The sequence below is a fragment of the Geospiza fortis genome, unplaced genomic scaffold (assembly GCF_000277835.1).
Source record: "Geospiza fortis unplaced genomic scaffold, GeoFor_1.0 scaffold171, whole genome shotgun sequence".
Taxonomy (NCBI): Eukaryota; Metazoa; Chordata; class Aves; order Passeriformes; family Thraupidae; genus Geospiza; species Geospiza fortis.
Genome location: NW_005054313.1, coordinates 9,437,679 through 9,455,229, shown reverse-complemented (window position 1 = coordinate 9,455,229; position 17,551 = coordinate 9,437,679). Strand labels below are relative to the sequence as shown.

Below are 17,551 nucleotides of genomic sequence, written 5' to 3'. Positions count from 1 at the left end.
CCCCGGTGCACAGGGGCAGCGAGGGCAGCGATTTCCTGCGTGGAGCAGCCCGCTCAGGTTCGTGCTTCCCCTTACTCCTCCTTCAGCACTGGCTAAAAATTATAGTGGTTTACACACTTGATAGGTATAAACATCTGTCTGTGAAAATGCAGGCTATTTCTTTTCTCATGGAGTAAATTGAGCAAATTCCCCAGCTGCAAAAACCAGTCATTGACTGTAAAGATAAAAACTAACACAGGATTTCTGTTGCATTTCCTTTCTGATTCTGTCCTTGATTGTATTTAATGATGCCTTCACTGCATAGTTTTCCATGTGTGGATTATTTTAAAGTATGGAATCAGATTTTGGGAATTAAAATAAATTCCTGAGGTTTTGCTGGGGGTTTTTTCCCGCCCTACATCTTTTCTCTTTTGGTAGGCTAAAAAGCTGACTGTGGGATACCCTGGGTTGGCTGTTAGTCCTTTTCTGTCCCCATGGAGGGAAAGGGCTGCACACAGAGCCCCCGCGATGTGCCTGGAACACTGGGGTGTTGTGGGCTGGCAGGCACAACACTTAATCATCAGAATAAGGAAAAAGTCAATTCTTATTATGTATGCTAAAAGCATCCAATGCCAGTACCTCCTAATTCCTTTTCTGAATTTCATCTATGCTGGTGCTTTTTATCCCTAATAACATTCTTATCGGCAGTGGCTTGCCATTTTATGGGAATGGATTTTAGGCAAAGCATAAGTAGAATAAGCAAAGAAATTATCTGTTGTAAACTTCAACACTAGTAAACATTAATATCTTTAACCTTTTGACTTGGAGCTCATCATTCATTTCATTGCTCTGGCTTACGACTGCAGATTAAAATTTCTTGCATTCATCTTGCTTGGTGAAGTAGCTTGTTGGGATGAATAAATGACACCCTAATTAGAAGAGTAGCCTGAGTGAGAGTAAGCTGCTGGAACCAGCTTTGATGGTCAAAAAATTACCTGTAGCTAGTTTCTCAAGATTATCAAAGAGGCCCTCAAATTAGAATGTCTGTCTTTGATCATAGATGTGAGGAATGAGGCAAAATGAGTGCACCAAGCAGATGGCAGGGGGAGGAGATGGTTGCTGTGGAATGGAAAACTGGAGGAGTTTTTACAAAGATTCAGGCCCTTTCCAGGCATTGCTCTACCACATAGTGAATGAGACAGCAGTATAGGGGTTATTTTTATTTCTGTTTTCCACCATAAAATAGTAATGTATGTGTCTTTAAAAGTTAAATTGATTAGGTTATTTTTAAAGAAAAATCCCTCTTCTATCATTCCTCTGTAACCTTACCCTGATTTTTCTAGCCTGTAGTGTGCCAAGCTTCAAACAGTACTAATGTTTAGTAATCTCTTTCCACCTGGCCTCCTCACCTGGCTGATTCCCACTGCCTGGCCTGGCTGTGGCTGTGGGTTTGTCCTGCAGGACCTGTGGGTGTGGCACAGCCCCTTGGCCCAGGCCCCTGACAGCGTCAAACATGAAGTCACAAAAGGTACAAATGGGATGGCCCAGGACTGAGTGACAAGTCTGGGACAGAGTGACAGAGTGTGGGAGGAGGAGAGCAAGGCCTGACCTTACCTGGGAGATGGTGGCATCTCAGTGCTCCTGCACCCTGGGGTGATTTTGCTGGCTCAAGCTGAAACCACAGCAAAGCAGGATCTGGTAGGAGGAGCAGTCAGCCCCAGCCCCCAGCAGTGCCTGTCCTCACCCTGCCCAGACTGCTCCACGGGAACAATCTGCTAATGAGCAAATCCTCTTCTCCACTGAAAGGGTTAATGCTGCTTTCAGACTCTGAAATTGGGAGCTTTGAGTTCACCCCACCTTGTACAACTGTCATGGCTCATCCCATGTATAAATGTCTGCTTGTTCCTCTGAATCCACTGACCCCTTGATCTCAGTGCCAGCTTCTTTCAGGAAGTGTTTTATGTGGAATAATTTTCTTTTTGGAGATGTAAATATGCTGCATTGGGTTTATTGCTTTTTTTTTTTGAGATAGACACTAAAAGGGAACACCCAGTCTGTCTTCTTTATGTGACAGATCATTTAATATACCATTACATTATTTTATTTGTTTCAATTCTGAACTAAACTATCCTAATCTTTTTGTTTCACTGAAGGGATGAAAAGCTTTCCATATTAAAATATTTTTGTGGCTGTTTTATGCAGCATTTCTTCCTGAGAAGTCATAAATAGAACTGAGTGCAATACTCAGTAAATCATGTCATTGATTTTCTCACACAGAAAGCATGTAATCTGCTGGTTGCTTGGCCTTTGCTGAGACACCATTTGCATGCCCTGCCATTAGGAATTGGAGAGAACTTCTTAAAAGCTTAAAATATAATTGTGCCATTTCTCTTTTGCCCATTGGTTCATGGTTTAGTAGGAAGAGCAGGTTTCCTTCCCAGAAATGATGAAGAGCAGGTCCCTTCACCATGTGCTCATGTGCTGTACTGATGCCTGGTCCTGATAAGGGACTGTAATTTTGCACAGCTCAGCCACCTGGCTCCTGAATTTCTCCACAATTTTTGGCTCTGCACAGTCCAGCCCTGCTGTGCTGTTGCTGTAATTTATGGGTTATTTTTAATACCTCATTTTTTTGTAATGGCTCGTGGCAGTTTATTTTTAAACTTAATCCTGCCAAGTCTTTATTTAATGACTCCTAAGGTTCCCAGGGGGGACTGGGACCACTGGAAGATGCCCCCTGTGCTGCAGCCTCGGTGTTGTAGCTGGTCCTGCCCGGGCTGTGAGCCAGCCCCTCCCTCTTGAGTTACCTGCCCTGACACTTCCCTGTGCCTTTGGTTCCTGTTTAGTCACTTCTTGCCCATCCTTTCCAATGCTGCTTTGTATTTTGCTATCCACAAGTTATTTGGTAAACTGAAATGGGGGTTAGGGGGCATTTTGGGGGTTGGCACTTGTGGGTTTTGCTGCCTCAGGTGTTCAGGAGTCAGATCTCTGGAGCCAGGGTGCAGGAGAGCAAGGGAGAGAGGCTGAAGCAAACAGAAGTTGCAGAATTGCTGGACTCCACAATCCAGTGGTGATCCAGACTGTTTTCCTTCTCCAGCTGTGCTCAGCACAGGATAACCACAGCTGTTCCCAGGTCTCTGACTATAAGAGCACTATAATGTTTCTCAGGTATTGCTTTTTTGTTTATTGTGAGCAGCTTCTGGAGAGGTTTGGTAAAGTTCATTCATCTCCACGAGTGTTTGCATGTGCTTAAACAAAAGGAAAAAGATCAAAGGGCAGAATTTCAAGTGAGCCCAGGAAGGGTAAATCAAAGATAATTAGATTGGTCAAGATACACTCATACAGGTGCACTTCTAAAATGCTGTGAAGGGCTTAATTCTCATAGTTTTCCTTAAATAAAGTAGGGAGAAACTGAAATGCACTGGAATTGAGGATGCTTTTCTGAAATTATAATTATTGTGCTTTTTTTCCTGTCAGCTGATATATACATCCATAATTTGCTGCTAAATCTTAAAATGTTGCACAGCCATTTTCAGAAAGCAAACAATTTGTAGTTTGGCTTACCTCATTTTTTTAAAAGTAGAAAATAAAATCAATTTTCCATGTAAATAAAAAAGTATTCCTAAAGAATATACTGTACTGCTGTGTCTGAGTGATCATCATTATAAGAATTTATATATGTCTAAATGGACCAAATAAATTTAAAATTTTATTAATGCTAAATTATGATTTCTTTTTCCAAAAGGAAAAAAAAATCTCCAGTTTAGAATGCCAAGAATTCTTATTATTGGAACACATAAGAATCCCTTTTCAAATACCTGCCTTGGCTGGCCCCTTAGCACCAAAGGGCAGAGCTTGGCCTTATTACAGCTCTGTGTGTTCCAGTGTGGTGATGCAGAATCCATTCAGAGTACCTGGGCACATCCCGAGGATATTCCTTGCCTTTTCCTTGCTCTGTGGCATTATCTCTTTGGGTTAGGTAAATTGCAAAGAAATGCCTGTTTTCTTCTGAAGCATCACAGATTGTCTAGCCCTGGGCAGGTTTTTTCTCCAGTTCGTTGGTTATTTCCATCAGGTTTTATCCTTGCAAGTTTTAGGGAGGAAAAAAAATCCCATATTTTTGAGCTCTTTTTAAAGGAGAGAAAATACAGTGGGAAACATTATAACAGGAAAAAAAAAAACTATCTGCAGCAAGATAAAACTTCTTTTTTAACAAAAGTGGTAATGCCCAGCATTTATGGAAATGTCCATCTGTGCTCTCTGCCAGAGTAAGAGCTCTGGCTTGGTACTGCAGTGAGCTGATATTTAGCAAATATCCTTCACTGTGGGAGAAAGTAGTGCCAGCCCATAGTGCTTCTTGCATTCTTTAGTTCCATGGCTTTTCCTGGCACAGGCTGAGTGAGGGGAGTGCTGGACACTCCCTGGGAGCATTCCCACAGCCACTGCCCCACAGGCAGGACCTGCACAAGGCTCGGGTTTTAAAACAGTCTCTTAAAATGTTTATGATTGCATTAAAATTTAAAAGAAACAGAAATCACATCCTGGCAGAGATTAGCCATCCCTTTTTCCCTGCTGTGTGAGACCTGCACTGTTGTTTATGATGATCAGTGACTGTCCAGATGCCTCTAAGTGGTTCAGACAAACCACAAAGCCGTGGTGGTTTTGTGGCCTTTGGGCACTCCCATATAGGAAGCCCAGGTTGAATTCCCACTGCTGATTTTTTCAGTCTGAGGACAGGCCTGGCAGTGGGGAGAGGTTTGTGGTTGTGCAGCAGCCCTGACTGGACTGGTGCCCAAGAAGGCTGATCAATGCAGTTTATTCTGCAGCATAAAAATTGCAGCCCCATTGTCAGGGCCAGCAGCACTAAAGGTAAATGGGTTTTCCCTGGAGGAGGATGAACCAAAGGAAACCTGTGCCAGGATGTGGTGATCCCAGAGGAGACCAGAGGGTGCTGGTCCCAGCTCAGGAGGGGGAGATTTCTGCAGCACACAGCATTGCAAGCACATGTCTAATAGGTGCATTCATTTTCATATGCTCTTCATTGAGCAGGCCTGATTAATTAGTGCGTGTCACCATCTGGTACTTACAGAGACTATTCATTTTTAAAATGTTGAAATTGTAGGGAATGTTGCACACCAATTAAGTTCTTTTTAATTGGATTATTTTAGTATAAAGTATTACTGGAGAAGGCCTTCATTGTGATTCAGCCAGCATGCATCCAAAGGAGACCTGCCAGCCTGAAATTGCCTAGAACAAAGGCAAAATGCCTGAAATGCATGTTTATTACTATCTTCATGCACTCAGCAAAGATGATGTCAACAAATAAAAGCTCCACAGAGACATTTCTGCATTGCTCTGCAAGCTTCCTGACACGAGGGTATCTCAGCTGATCCCTGCTTCATCTTTGCACTGCAACTCCAAATCTGTCATCTTCTCCCTCTGACCTGAAAACTGAAATATGCTTTTGCCTTCCTGACTGCTTGATACCAACTCAGCAGGGCCAGGCTGAGCCCTCCTGTGCACAGCTGTGTACCTGCTGGAATGAGGGGCAATAGTCTCACGTACACAAAGAATGATTTGACCTTTAAGGTTGATAAATAATCTGTGCTGACTCAACCATTTAGTGAATGAAGTGTCACGATCTGCTGTTGGGAGCAGAAGTTGTCTGTCTGTGCTTGCTCCTGACACTGACTCACTGGGTGAATTTTAGTTCCTTAACGTCACTGCACTGCAGTGGTTCCCTCTATAAATTGTGAATAGTTCTGTTTACCAACTTACATAAAAGGCTTTGAGATACAGGGATGAAATGCAGACTGTTGATGTCACATATTTGCTATTAATACTTTTCTTTGCAAATCTGATGCTGTTTTGTAAGTAACATCTTGTCATTGCCTTGATTTTGCGTGGATTGAGCATCTTCAAATAAGGTTTGTCATCTGAACTACTCATTTCAGAAGAGCCAGGAGCTCTGCAGGGTGCACATTTCTGTTCCTTAGCAGGCACGTGGAGTGTCAGTGGAAGCAGGGAAGGTAGGGAAGAAAAGACACCAGGTCACCTGCAGCTGGAGAGCTCTGAGGTGTGACTGCCTGGATCTCTCGTTGCCCTGCTTTGTTTTGGAGGTAGTGCAGGAATCCAGCAATGTCAGGGTGATTTTTTCCTTGTCTTTGTGTGCATTTGCAGTCCCTTCGATGGCCTCTGCTGCCCCCTGCCAAGCTGCAGCTGGTGACAGCCATGGAAGCAGCAGCCTGCTGAAAGATTTCATTTCTCTTATCACTCCTAATTACTCTCACCATAATTACCACACATGATAGAGAATCTGTAGTTGAAAAAGGAATTCTTTTTAAAGGAGAGAAAAGCAGCAGAATGATTGCTTTTAGTTGTCCAGCAAGGAAGAAACTGACTTTTTTTTAGAATGCAAATGCTTGCTTCAGCATATAAAGGTCACTGTGAATTTAATTTGAAATAGCGTAGGAGTGCTTCTGATTTCAAAGTACAAAAGTAGCACAGTGTTGGAATTGTTTTGGTTGTTTTCTTAAGATCCATTTCCTCTGGTTGGAAGGTGGCTGTTTCCTCTGTGGTGCAGCTGCAGGCAGTGTCAGGGCCTGTGACAGGAACTGCTCATCCTGCTGTGCCCGAGCCAGTTGCAAACCCAGCTGGGGTTCACAGACCAGGGAGTCAGTGGCTCTTCTGTTCCAGACTGTCACAAATCATCCTGGGGTCAGGGCTGTGTTCAAACCACTTCTATTGGCTGTTGGAGACCAAGGAGCTGGGATATCTACACATGGCTTGTATATACCGTGCCCAGGTTCCACAGCTGCATTTCCACAATCTCCAGGTATGTGCTTGCTGAGCTGAACTGCTGCAGGCAGCACTCTGGCACAGAGGGGGGGTTCTGGGATGAAGGACAGGGCTGTAGTTGTTACTCTCTCTGGAGAACTGTGGTTCTGCTGAGTTTCCTGTAGTTCCCATTCTCAGGTTGAATGTAACCCTTCTCTGGCTTAGAGGAAGTGCCAGCATCAGTGTCAGGGCAAAGGAGAGTGACAGTTGTGACACAGGCAGTGGTGTCATCACGTCAGGATGTAGCCCCAGGCAGGTGGGCACTGCAGAGCTTCCTCAGTGCCCCCCTGTTGCTGGCAGGAAATGCCTGGAACACCCTAAAGCTGCCTGCCTTGTGATGGAATTCTAGAGCAAGTGCAGCTTATGCAATTTCAGAATCACACGGGTAAATTTTAAAACCCACACACAAGCACTAACCTTTTGTTTAAATTGGTTGCTCAAAGCTTTTATGTGATGGAGAAATATATTTTTCAAGAAAGCATTTAGTTTAGATTCCCATTAGTGTAACTTTACTCCTTCTGCTTGTTAAACACATGAAAAGAGGGAGCTAACCAGAGTATAAAATTCTTGTACGTGCTCTCTCTCTGGTTCTAGAATTATTTCTTAATGTAATTTTTCTGCTTACAATATATGGCCTTGCAAAGTGTTGAAGCAACAAAACTTGAGAGAGATCAAGAAACATACAAAGGCATTTTACTCTGTACATGTAAGATAAAGTCTGAAAGTTTGGGCAGATCTCAGTCTGGCAGAGTTTCTATCTCTTAGGTCATACAGAGAAAGCTTTTGGCAGTGGCTTTTTGGCAAAAAGCTTTGTCTGGAAACATATTTAGTCAGCATATGAAATGTGATAGCCCTGGTAGCACGGCTGTGTCTGCAGGCACTAATAGAGTTAGGCTTCAGCCCCATCTGCTGTTGGATCAGGATTGCTCTGTTGCTTTGCCAGCACAGGCCAGCCCTTGCCAAAACACAGAGCAGGACGTGAGGAGACTGACAAACCCCTCCTGGTGTCAGCTCTCCTCATGATCCTGTGTTTGCCACGCTGATGAAAGGCAGTGGTGCCCTGAGAGTTCCAGCGCAGCCTCCCTGGTGCTGCTCCCAGCACTGCTCTGTGGGGGCTGCAGCTGGACCTGCAGGGGCTCAGCCCTGCCCTCTCGGTGTACCTGGGGGAGCAGCAGGGATATCTGCACCACAGGGCCTCTGAGGATAGAGCATTATTGATTGCCAGTGCCTGTGCTTACAGAAGTAGCAGTGGACATAGAGATCCTTTCCCCTCAGTGAAATGTCTCCGATAATTTGAGTTATGCAACAGTGACGAAGAGAACAGACTTGCGGATTTGGCTCAGAAGGCTTAAAATCTTCAGGCATTAATTCATGAAACTCTCAAATCCTGGATACTCTGGTGACTATAAAGCACAGCAGATTCGTGTTTGATTTTTACTTAAGGCTGATTGTTCCAGGAAATAAAAAGATTCACTTTGAAAGAGATTTTCAGTTCTTCTTCAGTTGTTATTTCTGGAGGGGTTAGGTAGGAAAGCTACATGTGAAACAAATCAGGGACTAAAAATCCTTAGCTTTGTTTTGAGGATATCAGAATGGTTTATTGCCATTGTGGTAAGCAGAAGGAGAAAAAACACTGACTTTCTAGAAAGATTTCCACTGTATTGTTATCTGACTTTTCCAGGACATCAGAGCGGCCTATCTGTTCAGCCAAAATACCTCTCCAGTTATCATTTGACTCTGATGAAAAAAGTGCTAAAATGGCAGAGTTTGGGATTGCTTGAACACATTTTCTCACTTAAGCTGAGCTTGTTCACATTCAAAACTAGAACAAATTATCTCAATTGCATTTAGGAGAGTAAACATACTCTTGCTCTTCTCTCTCATGTTTGAGTAGTTACGGTGAAAGCGTAATGTGTGGTAATCTTTGGGTTTATATCCTCTTCCTGCATTTGTTTTATTGGACAAAATTAAAGGTCAATGGTCCTGAACTAGTCAAGAGAATTACTCTAAATTCTCAGTCATTGCCATTTTTCCCTCTCTCTGCTTTAAGTAACATAGGACTTAGCTGCCAAAGTTTTAATTCTTTATGTATGAGAAGAATTATAGTTGCAATTTGATTTTGCATTTCAGTTATATAGTTTTGTAAATGAAGACATCAGCAAAAGGCTACTTGCCCCTTCCACATTATCTCTAGTGTGAAAAATATAATGATCAAGCAGATTTTCCCCCATTCTCATCCTCTCTGTGTTTGGTGTTCTTGCAGCATGATCACTGCTCTGGGAAGTGTCGGTGCTGGGTGAGCGGAGCAGAGCCCATGGAGGAGACTCCTGCCATGCACTGAGCAGCAGGGCTTCAGGCACAGGGCTCTGGGAAAATGTCTGCTTGCAACACTTTCACTGAGCACGTCTGGAAACCCGGTGAATGTAAGAACTGCTTCAAGCCCAAGAGCTTGCACCAGTTCCCCCCGGTGTCAGAGAAGAAGCCGCTCTCCCATGCCAACCGACGATAGCAGTGAAACCCACCATGATGGTGGCAGACGGGCTCTGCGGGGAGCTGGTCACGCTGGAGCAGTGCGAGAACAAACCCCTGCCCGCGGGCTGGAACCGCAACAAGGTGGTGCTCAGCAAAAAACCACTGAACAATAACAATGAGGAGGAGATCGAAGGTTACAGCCATGTTCACAGGCCTTATGGCAGCAGCGAGGGCGTGGGGAAGGTACCCAATAACAATAATAATGGGCTGACAGAAGTTCTGAAGGAGATTGCGGGTTTGGATACCACACCTCAGCTCGCTGGGAATGAAACAAACGCGAGAGAAAGCTTCTTGGGAAGGATAAACAATTGTTACAAAAGATCCTTAGAAAGGAAAATCCCTCCGAGCTGCATGGTGGGTGGAATGAAGGACTCACAGAGTAAGCATGTTATTCTGAGTGGAAGCACTGAAGTCATAAGTAATGAAGGTGGACGTTTCTGTTACCCAGAGTTGTCTAGTGGAGATGAGAGTGAGGATGACACGTTTTTTGGCAGCATGCAGGAAGAGCACGAGAGCTGGGATGAAAGTGATGAAGAGTTGTTAGCAATGGAAATCCGCATGAGGGGCCAGCCTCGCTTTGCTAATTTCAGAGCTAACACCCTGTCTCCTGTTCCGTTCTGTGTTGACAAAAAATGGAATACTGTGCCCCTTCGGAACAAGTCTCTGCAGCGGATCTGTGCCGTGGATTATGACGACAGTTATGATGAAATTTTAAATGGTTATGGGGAAGAGACTGTGATTCTTTATGGGCAAGAGAGCATGCAGAGCATGGTATCTTCTGATTCTACATCTCCTGATTCTTCTTTGACAGAAGAGTCTCGTTCTGGGACAACCAGCAGTTCTTCCCAGAAGCTCTGTAATGGAGGGTTGTCTCCTAGCACTCCTCAGGACCTCAAAGTGATTGAACCAGAATATGAAAGTCTTTCTGACAATCAACAAGTGAAGGACGTGCCAAAAGCACCCAGAAATGCTCTGAAAAGTCAGGAAACTCACAAGGCGGTCCTTGCACTTCGCCTGGAGGAGAAGGATGGCAAAATTGCTGTGCAGACTGATATGCAGGAGAATAAAAGTTCTTCAGATGTTGCTGGTCAAGCCGTGACTATTAATTTGGTGCCTGTGGAGGAGCAAGCTAAACCTTACAGGGTGGTGAACATGGAACAGCCAGTGTGCAAGCCATACACCGTAGTGGATGTATCAGCTGCCATGACCAGTGAATGTAAAGAGAACCAGACTGAAACCTCAGAAACCAAAAAGGCATCATCTAACCCAAGCTCACCAGTAACCCCAGCCACACCTATTGCATCCTCTGCAGCATCACCTGTACGTGTACACGCCAATCTGAAAAAATCCAGCGCAATCAGATACCAGGAAGTGTGGACTTCCAGCACTAGTCCAAGACAGAAGATACCTAAGGTGGAACTGATTGGAAACAGCTCAGGACCTTCCGTTCCTCCCAGGAAGACAAGCCACAAGTCAGCTCCTACTTCACCTACAGCTACAAACGTTTCTTCGAAAACCATCCCAGTTAAGTCTCCCAATTTGTCTGAAATAAAATTCAACAGTTACAACAATGCTGGCATGCCACCTTTCCCTATTATCATTCATGATGAGCCCACTTACGCTAGGAGTTCCAAAAATGCTATTAAAGTTCCCATTGTAATCAATCCAAATGCATATGATAACTTGGCAATCTATAAAAGTTTTCTAGGGACCACTGGGGAGCTGTCTGTCAAAGATAAAACTACAAGTGTGATAAGCCATACCTATGAAGAAATAGAAACTGAAAGTAAAGCCACCGAAGCCATAGGCAGCAAATCCACTGAGTTGCCCCAAGCAAAGGGGGCAGCCAGTAGCTCTGAGTGCAGGCTGGGCTCTGTGGCTCAGAAGGTCCAAGAGTTCAACAGCTGCCTCGGTAAAAGCCAGATATCCCCACAGAGAAGTCACAGTGCTGACCACAGCTCCCCCTCCAGAGTTCAAAAGGCAATGCAAGAGCCTGCAGCAAAGGCTGACGTGACCCCGGAGGGTTCTGTCGGCAGCGGCAGTGGCAGAGAGAATGCGAGCACGGTGCTCTCACAGATTGTGGCTTCTATCCAGCCTCCACAGTCTCCTCCAGAGACACCTCAGTCTGCTCCCAAGTCCTGCAGCGTAGAAGAACTGTATTCCTTACCCCCTGAGGGAGATGCTAGTAAAAACACCCTGGTACGACCTAAATCTCTGTTTACATCACAGCCTGAAGTGGAGTCCTCCAAGATGGAAAGCACTGCCATTAAAATGCAGAAGGATCCGCTGTCACAGCCAGCTGCCGCTCCCTCTCCAAAGGCAGCGCGAGCCACCCCGAGTGCCACCAGTCCCCAGGCAGAGCAGGCCCCGCCATTCCCCCCTCCACGCTCCACCTCCTCTCCCTACCATGCCAGTAACTTGCTGCAGAGGCATTTCAGCAACTGGGCCAAACCTAACAGCCCCACCAGGTCCACAGAAGCCGAATCCATCCTGCACTCGGAGGGCCGGCGCCCCGATGCCAAACCCAAGCGCTGGATATCGTTCAAGAGCTTCTTCCGCCGCAGGAAAGCTGACGATGAGGAGGAGAGGGAGAAGGACAGGGAGAAGGGGAAGCTGGTGGGTCTGGATGGAACTGTGATCCACATGCTCCCCCCGCCCCCAGTGCAGCGGCACCAGTGGTTCAGCGAGGCCAAGTCGGAGTCGAGCGAGAAGCCCTCGATCGTGTTCATGTACAGGTGTGACCCCGCACAGACCGAGCCCCGGGCTGAGCTCCCAACCCAGCCTGGGCTGGACTCTGCCATCGCAGAGGCACTGGCCAAGGACAAGGGGGAAACACAGGAAAAGCCTCCAGAGAGCTTGGAACAAATCACAGCCAGCCATTCCTCACCACCTCAGGCTCCCAAGAAGATCCCCAGGTACCACTCAGCTGTTTTAGTCGCTTACTCTGTTGTGAGCTGTCCTGTATATGCTGCTGAAAAGGGAGACACTAAGGAGTTTTATTACATTAACGCCATTTTTTCAAAGTATATTTATTTTAGGTAACTTAGAGAGTATTTTAAAATCTTTCTGCTATATTAGATACCAGAAAAGATGTAAAACATTTACTAGAAGCAGTACCTGATATTTAGAGTTTGTCTTGCAGGCTCACTCATGTGTCACAATAGTCATGTTCCATTGGATCAGATCCATTCTCTTGAATTTCTGCTTTAAGAAAGTGTTTCTGTGTTATGGGAAACTTGAGAATTTCTCAGCAGAAATAGGAGGCAACTATTGAGAAGTACAATAGAAATGAAAAGACCTGTGACTCATGGAAGGTGTTGTGCTAACTTTACCTCACATGCCCAAGAATTCAACAGATGTTAATTAACCACACTGCAGCATCACTGCAGCGCTCTCAAAATAAACCTTGTAAAAAGGTAGTAACAGAATTAGGGTACCTACAAAATAGTGTTATGTCTGTGTTGCAAGGCCTTTAGCAGTGACTGTGCTTTGTCCCCTGGCACAGTATTAGATCCAGCAAGAACTGGTCACATCAGTTGCAGTCAGTCATGTGGGCAGAGTAGAATTCCCTGAGTGCTGGACCACAGCTGTGGATGTGTTAGAATTTGTCTTCCAATGTTATTACACAAACCAATTCCAAAGTAGCCTCAAACTTGAATTATTTATTTCATTATAACAACAACCTAATGGGAGGAAATAAAAAATTTTGTGAAGTGTGAGCCCCAGAAAATGTATCATGACAGTGGTTTTTAGTTTTCTTTCTCCATATTCTGTACAAGAAAACTGCAGTGTTTTTTAGCTAAAAACAGTTTTAACCTAATAGAAATCTCTGTGTGAGCTTAGTTAGAGCTTACCATAAACTGACTGCCACTTGTCCTAAAGCAAAATCACTTGGTTTTCTTCCTCCATACAAGACATGTGCCAGAATAGTGCAGTCTCTAGATTTGCCCTAAATGAATTGGTGAGAAGTAGCTGCCTTTAGAGGGCAAGTTAAAGAATTTCAGGAGTTTGTTCCTTTACAGGAACCTGGTTTCTCTCTCCTGTCTCTGGGGCAAGCTAGAGAAAGTGAGGTTGATTTTGGTTCCAGTGCCATCCCAGCTCTCAGTGCCCAGGTCCTGTGCTCTGGTGAGCCAGGGCAGAGATCCAGGAGAGAAGGAGCTTGGCAGTCACTGCTCAGCCACAGCAGCTGGCTGAGGTGCAGGGGATGGGCAGGAGGGAGCAGCTGCCTCTGGGTGGTGAGAGGAGCAGCCTGCCAGGGATCCTTGCACTGCCCTGGCGATGGTGCTGTTGGGATGTGTCCTGTTCTCCTTCTGCCCTTCCTCTTGGAAGCAGTGAGTCACTGATCTCTCATTCACTCATTCCAAAAAGCATGTTTACTCTTCAGTTTTCTCCAAGTCACAGGGATGTTGGTCAAAATCATATCTCAGAATTTTCCCCAGTGAAAACTGGAATTTCCCAAATGTTAGAATTGGAATTTCTGACAGTATTGTTCCCCGGTGTCTACAAATTTCAAAGAAAGTACACTGAGGTGCTGAGTTGTGGGAGCACTGGACAGTGGGTGGCTTTATGCTTCAGTTCTTTTATTCTTGGTGCCTTGAGTTATTTAGGGTTTTTAATACTTTTTAATGTTGTTAATGAGACGAAGTGAAACCTTATAATGCCACATAATGAAGGGTTTTATTGTTGTTGAGGGGTTTGGCTTTCGTTTTTAATATCCTGGTGGGTGAGAATCAGGATTTCTAAATGCTATTTTTGCTCAAGCAGGAGGCATAACCCATGAGAAGCTTTGCTTGTTTTGTGTTAACCCTCCAGGTATTAGTACAAGGTTAGCTGTAATTCAGGCTAAAATATGTGCATGAAAAAGATGTTTAGAATGTTCAGTTAAGCCTGCAGAGGCTTAGAGGAGAATGGATGACCTGAAGATAGCCATCAGTGAACAGGACACTTCCCTAACTCAGAACGCCAAGAACAGCAAGCTCTCTGAGAAAACAAACTGATGCCCTGGAAAATAAGATAAGCTTTAAAAATGTCAGATTACTGGGGGGTCTCGAAAGCAAATTTAATGAAGATCCAGTATTTCCTTACTTTGCAATGGATTACAGAGCTGCTAAAGATTGATAACACAACTACAAAACAGCTGAAGGTATTTCAAGTTATCACTAGAAAGGTCAGTTTTCCCTTTGAACAGAACTTGCAAAACTATCAGTTTTTCAGAAAGCTGAAAATGATCTCTCTGTTATACAGAGGAACTTGGTTTGGATTTGTCAGTGTGGTTGTTTCTTTTTGATGGCAGGATGCACATATGCTGGTTCAAAAGGAGCTGGCAAATAATGATAAATTAAATTTACTGAAATTTGTAGATAGATAATTTTTGCTAAAAATCAGCAGTCATGTCATTTTTCTCATTAATTAGAATGAGAGCACCTTTAGTTCATGAAGCAGCAGTTGTTCTCAGGTGCAAAACCTAAAACTGACCAAAAGATACCCTGGTATTTCTGGCCTGAGTCACTGTAATTGATGAAGGTGGGACAGCACAGCTGCAATGCACTCATCACAGGCTGAATAAAAAGATCCTTCAAAGGCTTTGTTATCTTATGATCAGTGTTCCTACTGGAGTTTCACAAGGTAAAGGCTTCTCCTCTCCTTCATTGAGACATCACTGCTCATACCCAGCAGCAACTTGTTAGATTGAGACATTTCCTCAAAGCAAAGTGCAGCCCAGTCCTGCTCCTGCCTTGGCTGTCTTCATAAAGCACATCAGAGCTGAACTAATCTGAGCTGGCACAGCCATCTCCATTTCAGATACAGGCTAAACTCAGGAGTTTCCTTTCACAGCTGCAAGTCAGCCATAACTTTCCTTTATGGGATCTTTGGGCCAGTCTTGGATGAAGTGAAGATAAAACTCTGTTTTTCCTGAAATACTTCCTTCAGGTAGTGAGGTCTGTATTTGATTTTGTTGTGGTTCAGTTAAGGAAACATTTCTTCATAGCTAAATTTGTGATCACCAATCTAATTCCTAAGATTGTGTTAATTTTTGCAAAGGGATTTGATCTTATAACTGATAGATCTGATCTCTGTATAGAGGAATATGAGTGTTGTGACAGATCACTCAGTGGAAACAATGGGAATCACTGTTCTACAACAATGTAGTCATACATTAAGATCAGGATTTCATCCAGAGACAGGCAGGAATAACCACCACTGCCACATTCCACTTTCACACTGTGTCTGATCCAGTCCTGCAGATTCCACAGCTGCTTCAGAAACTGCTTGGGAAGATAAGAAAATCTGTGAAATCACAGTAGGGCTCTGTTTAAAACAAAGTCCTTCCCTGTTTGGAGGGCTTCTGGTATAACTCTTAGGGTGAGGTTCTCACGTGAACCCAGAACCTTTTAGGTACAGCCCAAGTAAATTGATGAGCATTTTCAAGGATGTTATAGATGAAAAGAAATTCCTTGCTTGAGCAAGTCTACTGAAATGGGAGAAATTCTCCCTGAAAATTTAAGGTGGATCAGCTCTTCCTTCTTGTCAAATCCATGATAGGGCTTTCCTTATCTTGGTGTCAGGAAGCTTTATCTACCTTACTCAGCAGTGCTTAGCTGTGCTTTTAAAAGTATTAACTAGCTTTCTTCTACCATTTCATCAATTAAAAACTTGTGAGGTTTTTCTCTAGAACATTTTCCAATTCTAACAGAATTGGAAATTCTGCATGTGCATTAAGCAGTAAGTTTGGTAACGTTTTATGTGAGAACTTGTAAACACCAAGGACTTTAAAGATCCAAGTAGAAGGGACTTTACCATTTATGATTTTATAAATTTAGATTAGGAAATGGAGAATCATGTATTATTGTTCTTAACTCCTCTAATACAGTCTGTAAAATGGAAGGACTGAGAACCTAAAATGGATAAAGAAAAATATCTTCTTTATAATGCACAGTTAATCTGTGAAAGTCATTACCATTAAGTTTCAGTGACACTAAAGAGCTTAGCAGGATGTCTTTACTGGATTATCAAGTGTACTCCCTTTATCCGTGCAAACATCGCATTATACAAGATCTAAAAAAAAACCATTCTCAAGCTTCAGGACTAAGCCAGCTTCTCAAGAATCAGAATTAAGAATGAACTTCATGGCTTAGTAGTTTCAGGTTGTCATTTGAGAAGTTTGTTTCACTTTCCTCTTCAGTGATTATTGGTGATGGTGAGGAGGGACTGAAGTGCAGGAGCCGCTGGAATGTTTTCTGTATCCACAGTGCCCTGTGACTGAGACCTGGGCACTGCCTGTCTCTGCTCAGTGCTCTGCAGGAATAGAGTGGGCAGTGTTCTGGGGAGAAGTTCCTGGGTAAGGTGGCCTCTGACTTCCCTCCAGCCATTCACCTCTGCATTTTTCCTCAAGCATTATTCAGTCAGTTGAGGCTTTATGTTTGCTTTATTAGCTTAAAAGTGCAAGGCCTGAGGGCATCTCAAATAGTTCTCTTTGAAACTAATATAGCTACAAATTACACAGTTGGGTTTTTGTGTGTGCAAAGCAAAGTCCTCTTCCTTGTCATCTCCAACTGTACAGCTGCCATTGACAGCTGCTGTGCTGATGTCCACTCGGGGAGGAGATCAGAGTCTGTGCTGGCCCCAAGGCCACATCTGCTTTTCTCTGTCACTAATTCCTGCCACTGGGATTTATGTGCTGTCTTGTACAGAACTGTGTTCCCTCACCTTTACCTCTGGATCTGACCCTAATTCAGGATACACTCTCACAATCACTTCTTATGAGCGTTCCACTTTATCTCCCTCATATTCATTGCTGTTTATTAATCTCCCTAATTGAGCAGGCGTGCTCTGAATAGAGGAGAACACAGGTCACACGAGAGCTGTGATTCCAGTGTCCTCACCAAAATTAGCACCCTACACAGGCAGCTTTCTGCATCCTGCTGCTCCCAAAAGACCGAGGCAAGTTAGACCACATCATCTTCTGGCTATCCTCCAAAAACCATGCAGGAGGAGAGCCTGAAGGAAAGAGAAGCATTTGTCCCTGCAGAAAAATAACACTTTTAAGACAGTTTTGAGCCTGTGCACACGTGAATGACAAGTACATGAATTCAGTGGGGTGTTGTCTGAAGGACAGTCATTTTTATGGCAAGTTTTTTTGCTTCACATAATCTCAGCTACTTAGGAAAACAGACACATTCTCTGCATGCAGAGGGCTGCTTCC

At 44.1% G+C, this 17,551-nt stretch overlaps 1 protein-coding gene across 1 annotated transcript in view; it reads left to right on the top strand.

Annotated features, from left to right (window-relative positions):
• The window catches only part of PEAK1 (pseudopodium enriched atypical kinase 1), a 61,976-nt gene that overhangs the window by 17,155 nt on the left and 27,270 nt on the right, over positions 1-17,551 (top strand). Inside the window, 2 exon segments of the mRNA XM_014306530.2 lie at positions 9,080-9,308; positions 9,311-12,263. Coding sequence (XP_014162005.2) covers positions 9,191-9,308; positions 9,311-12,263 — 3,071 coding nt within the window. The 5' untranslated portion in view covers positions 9,080-9,190.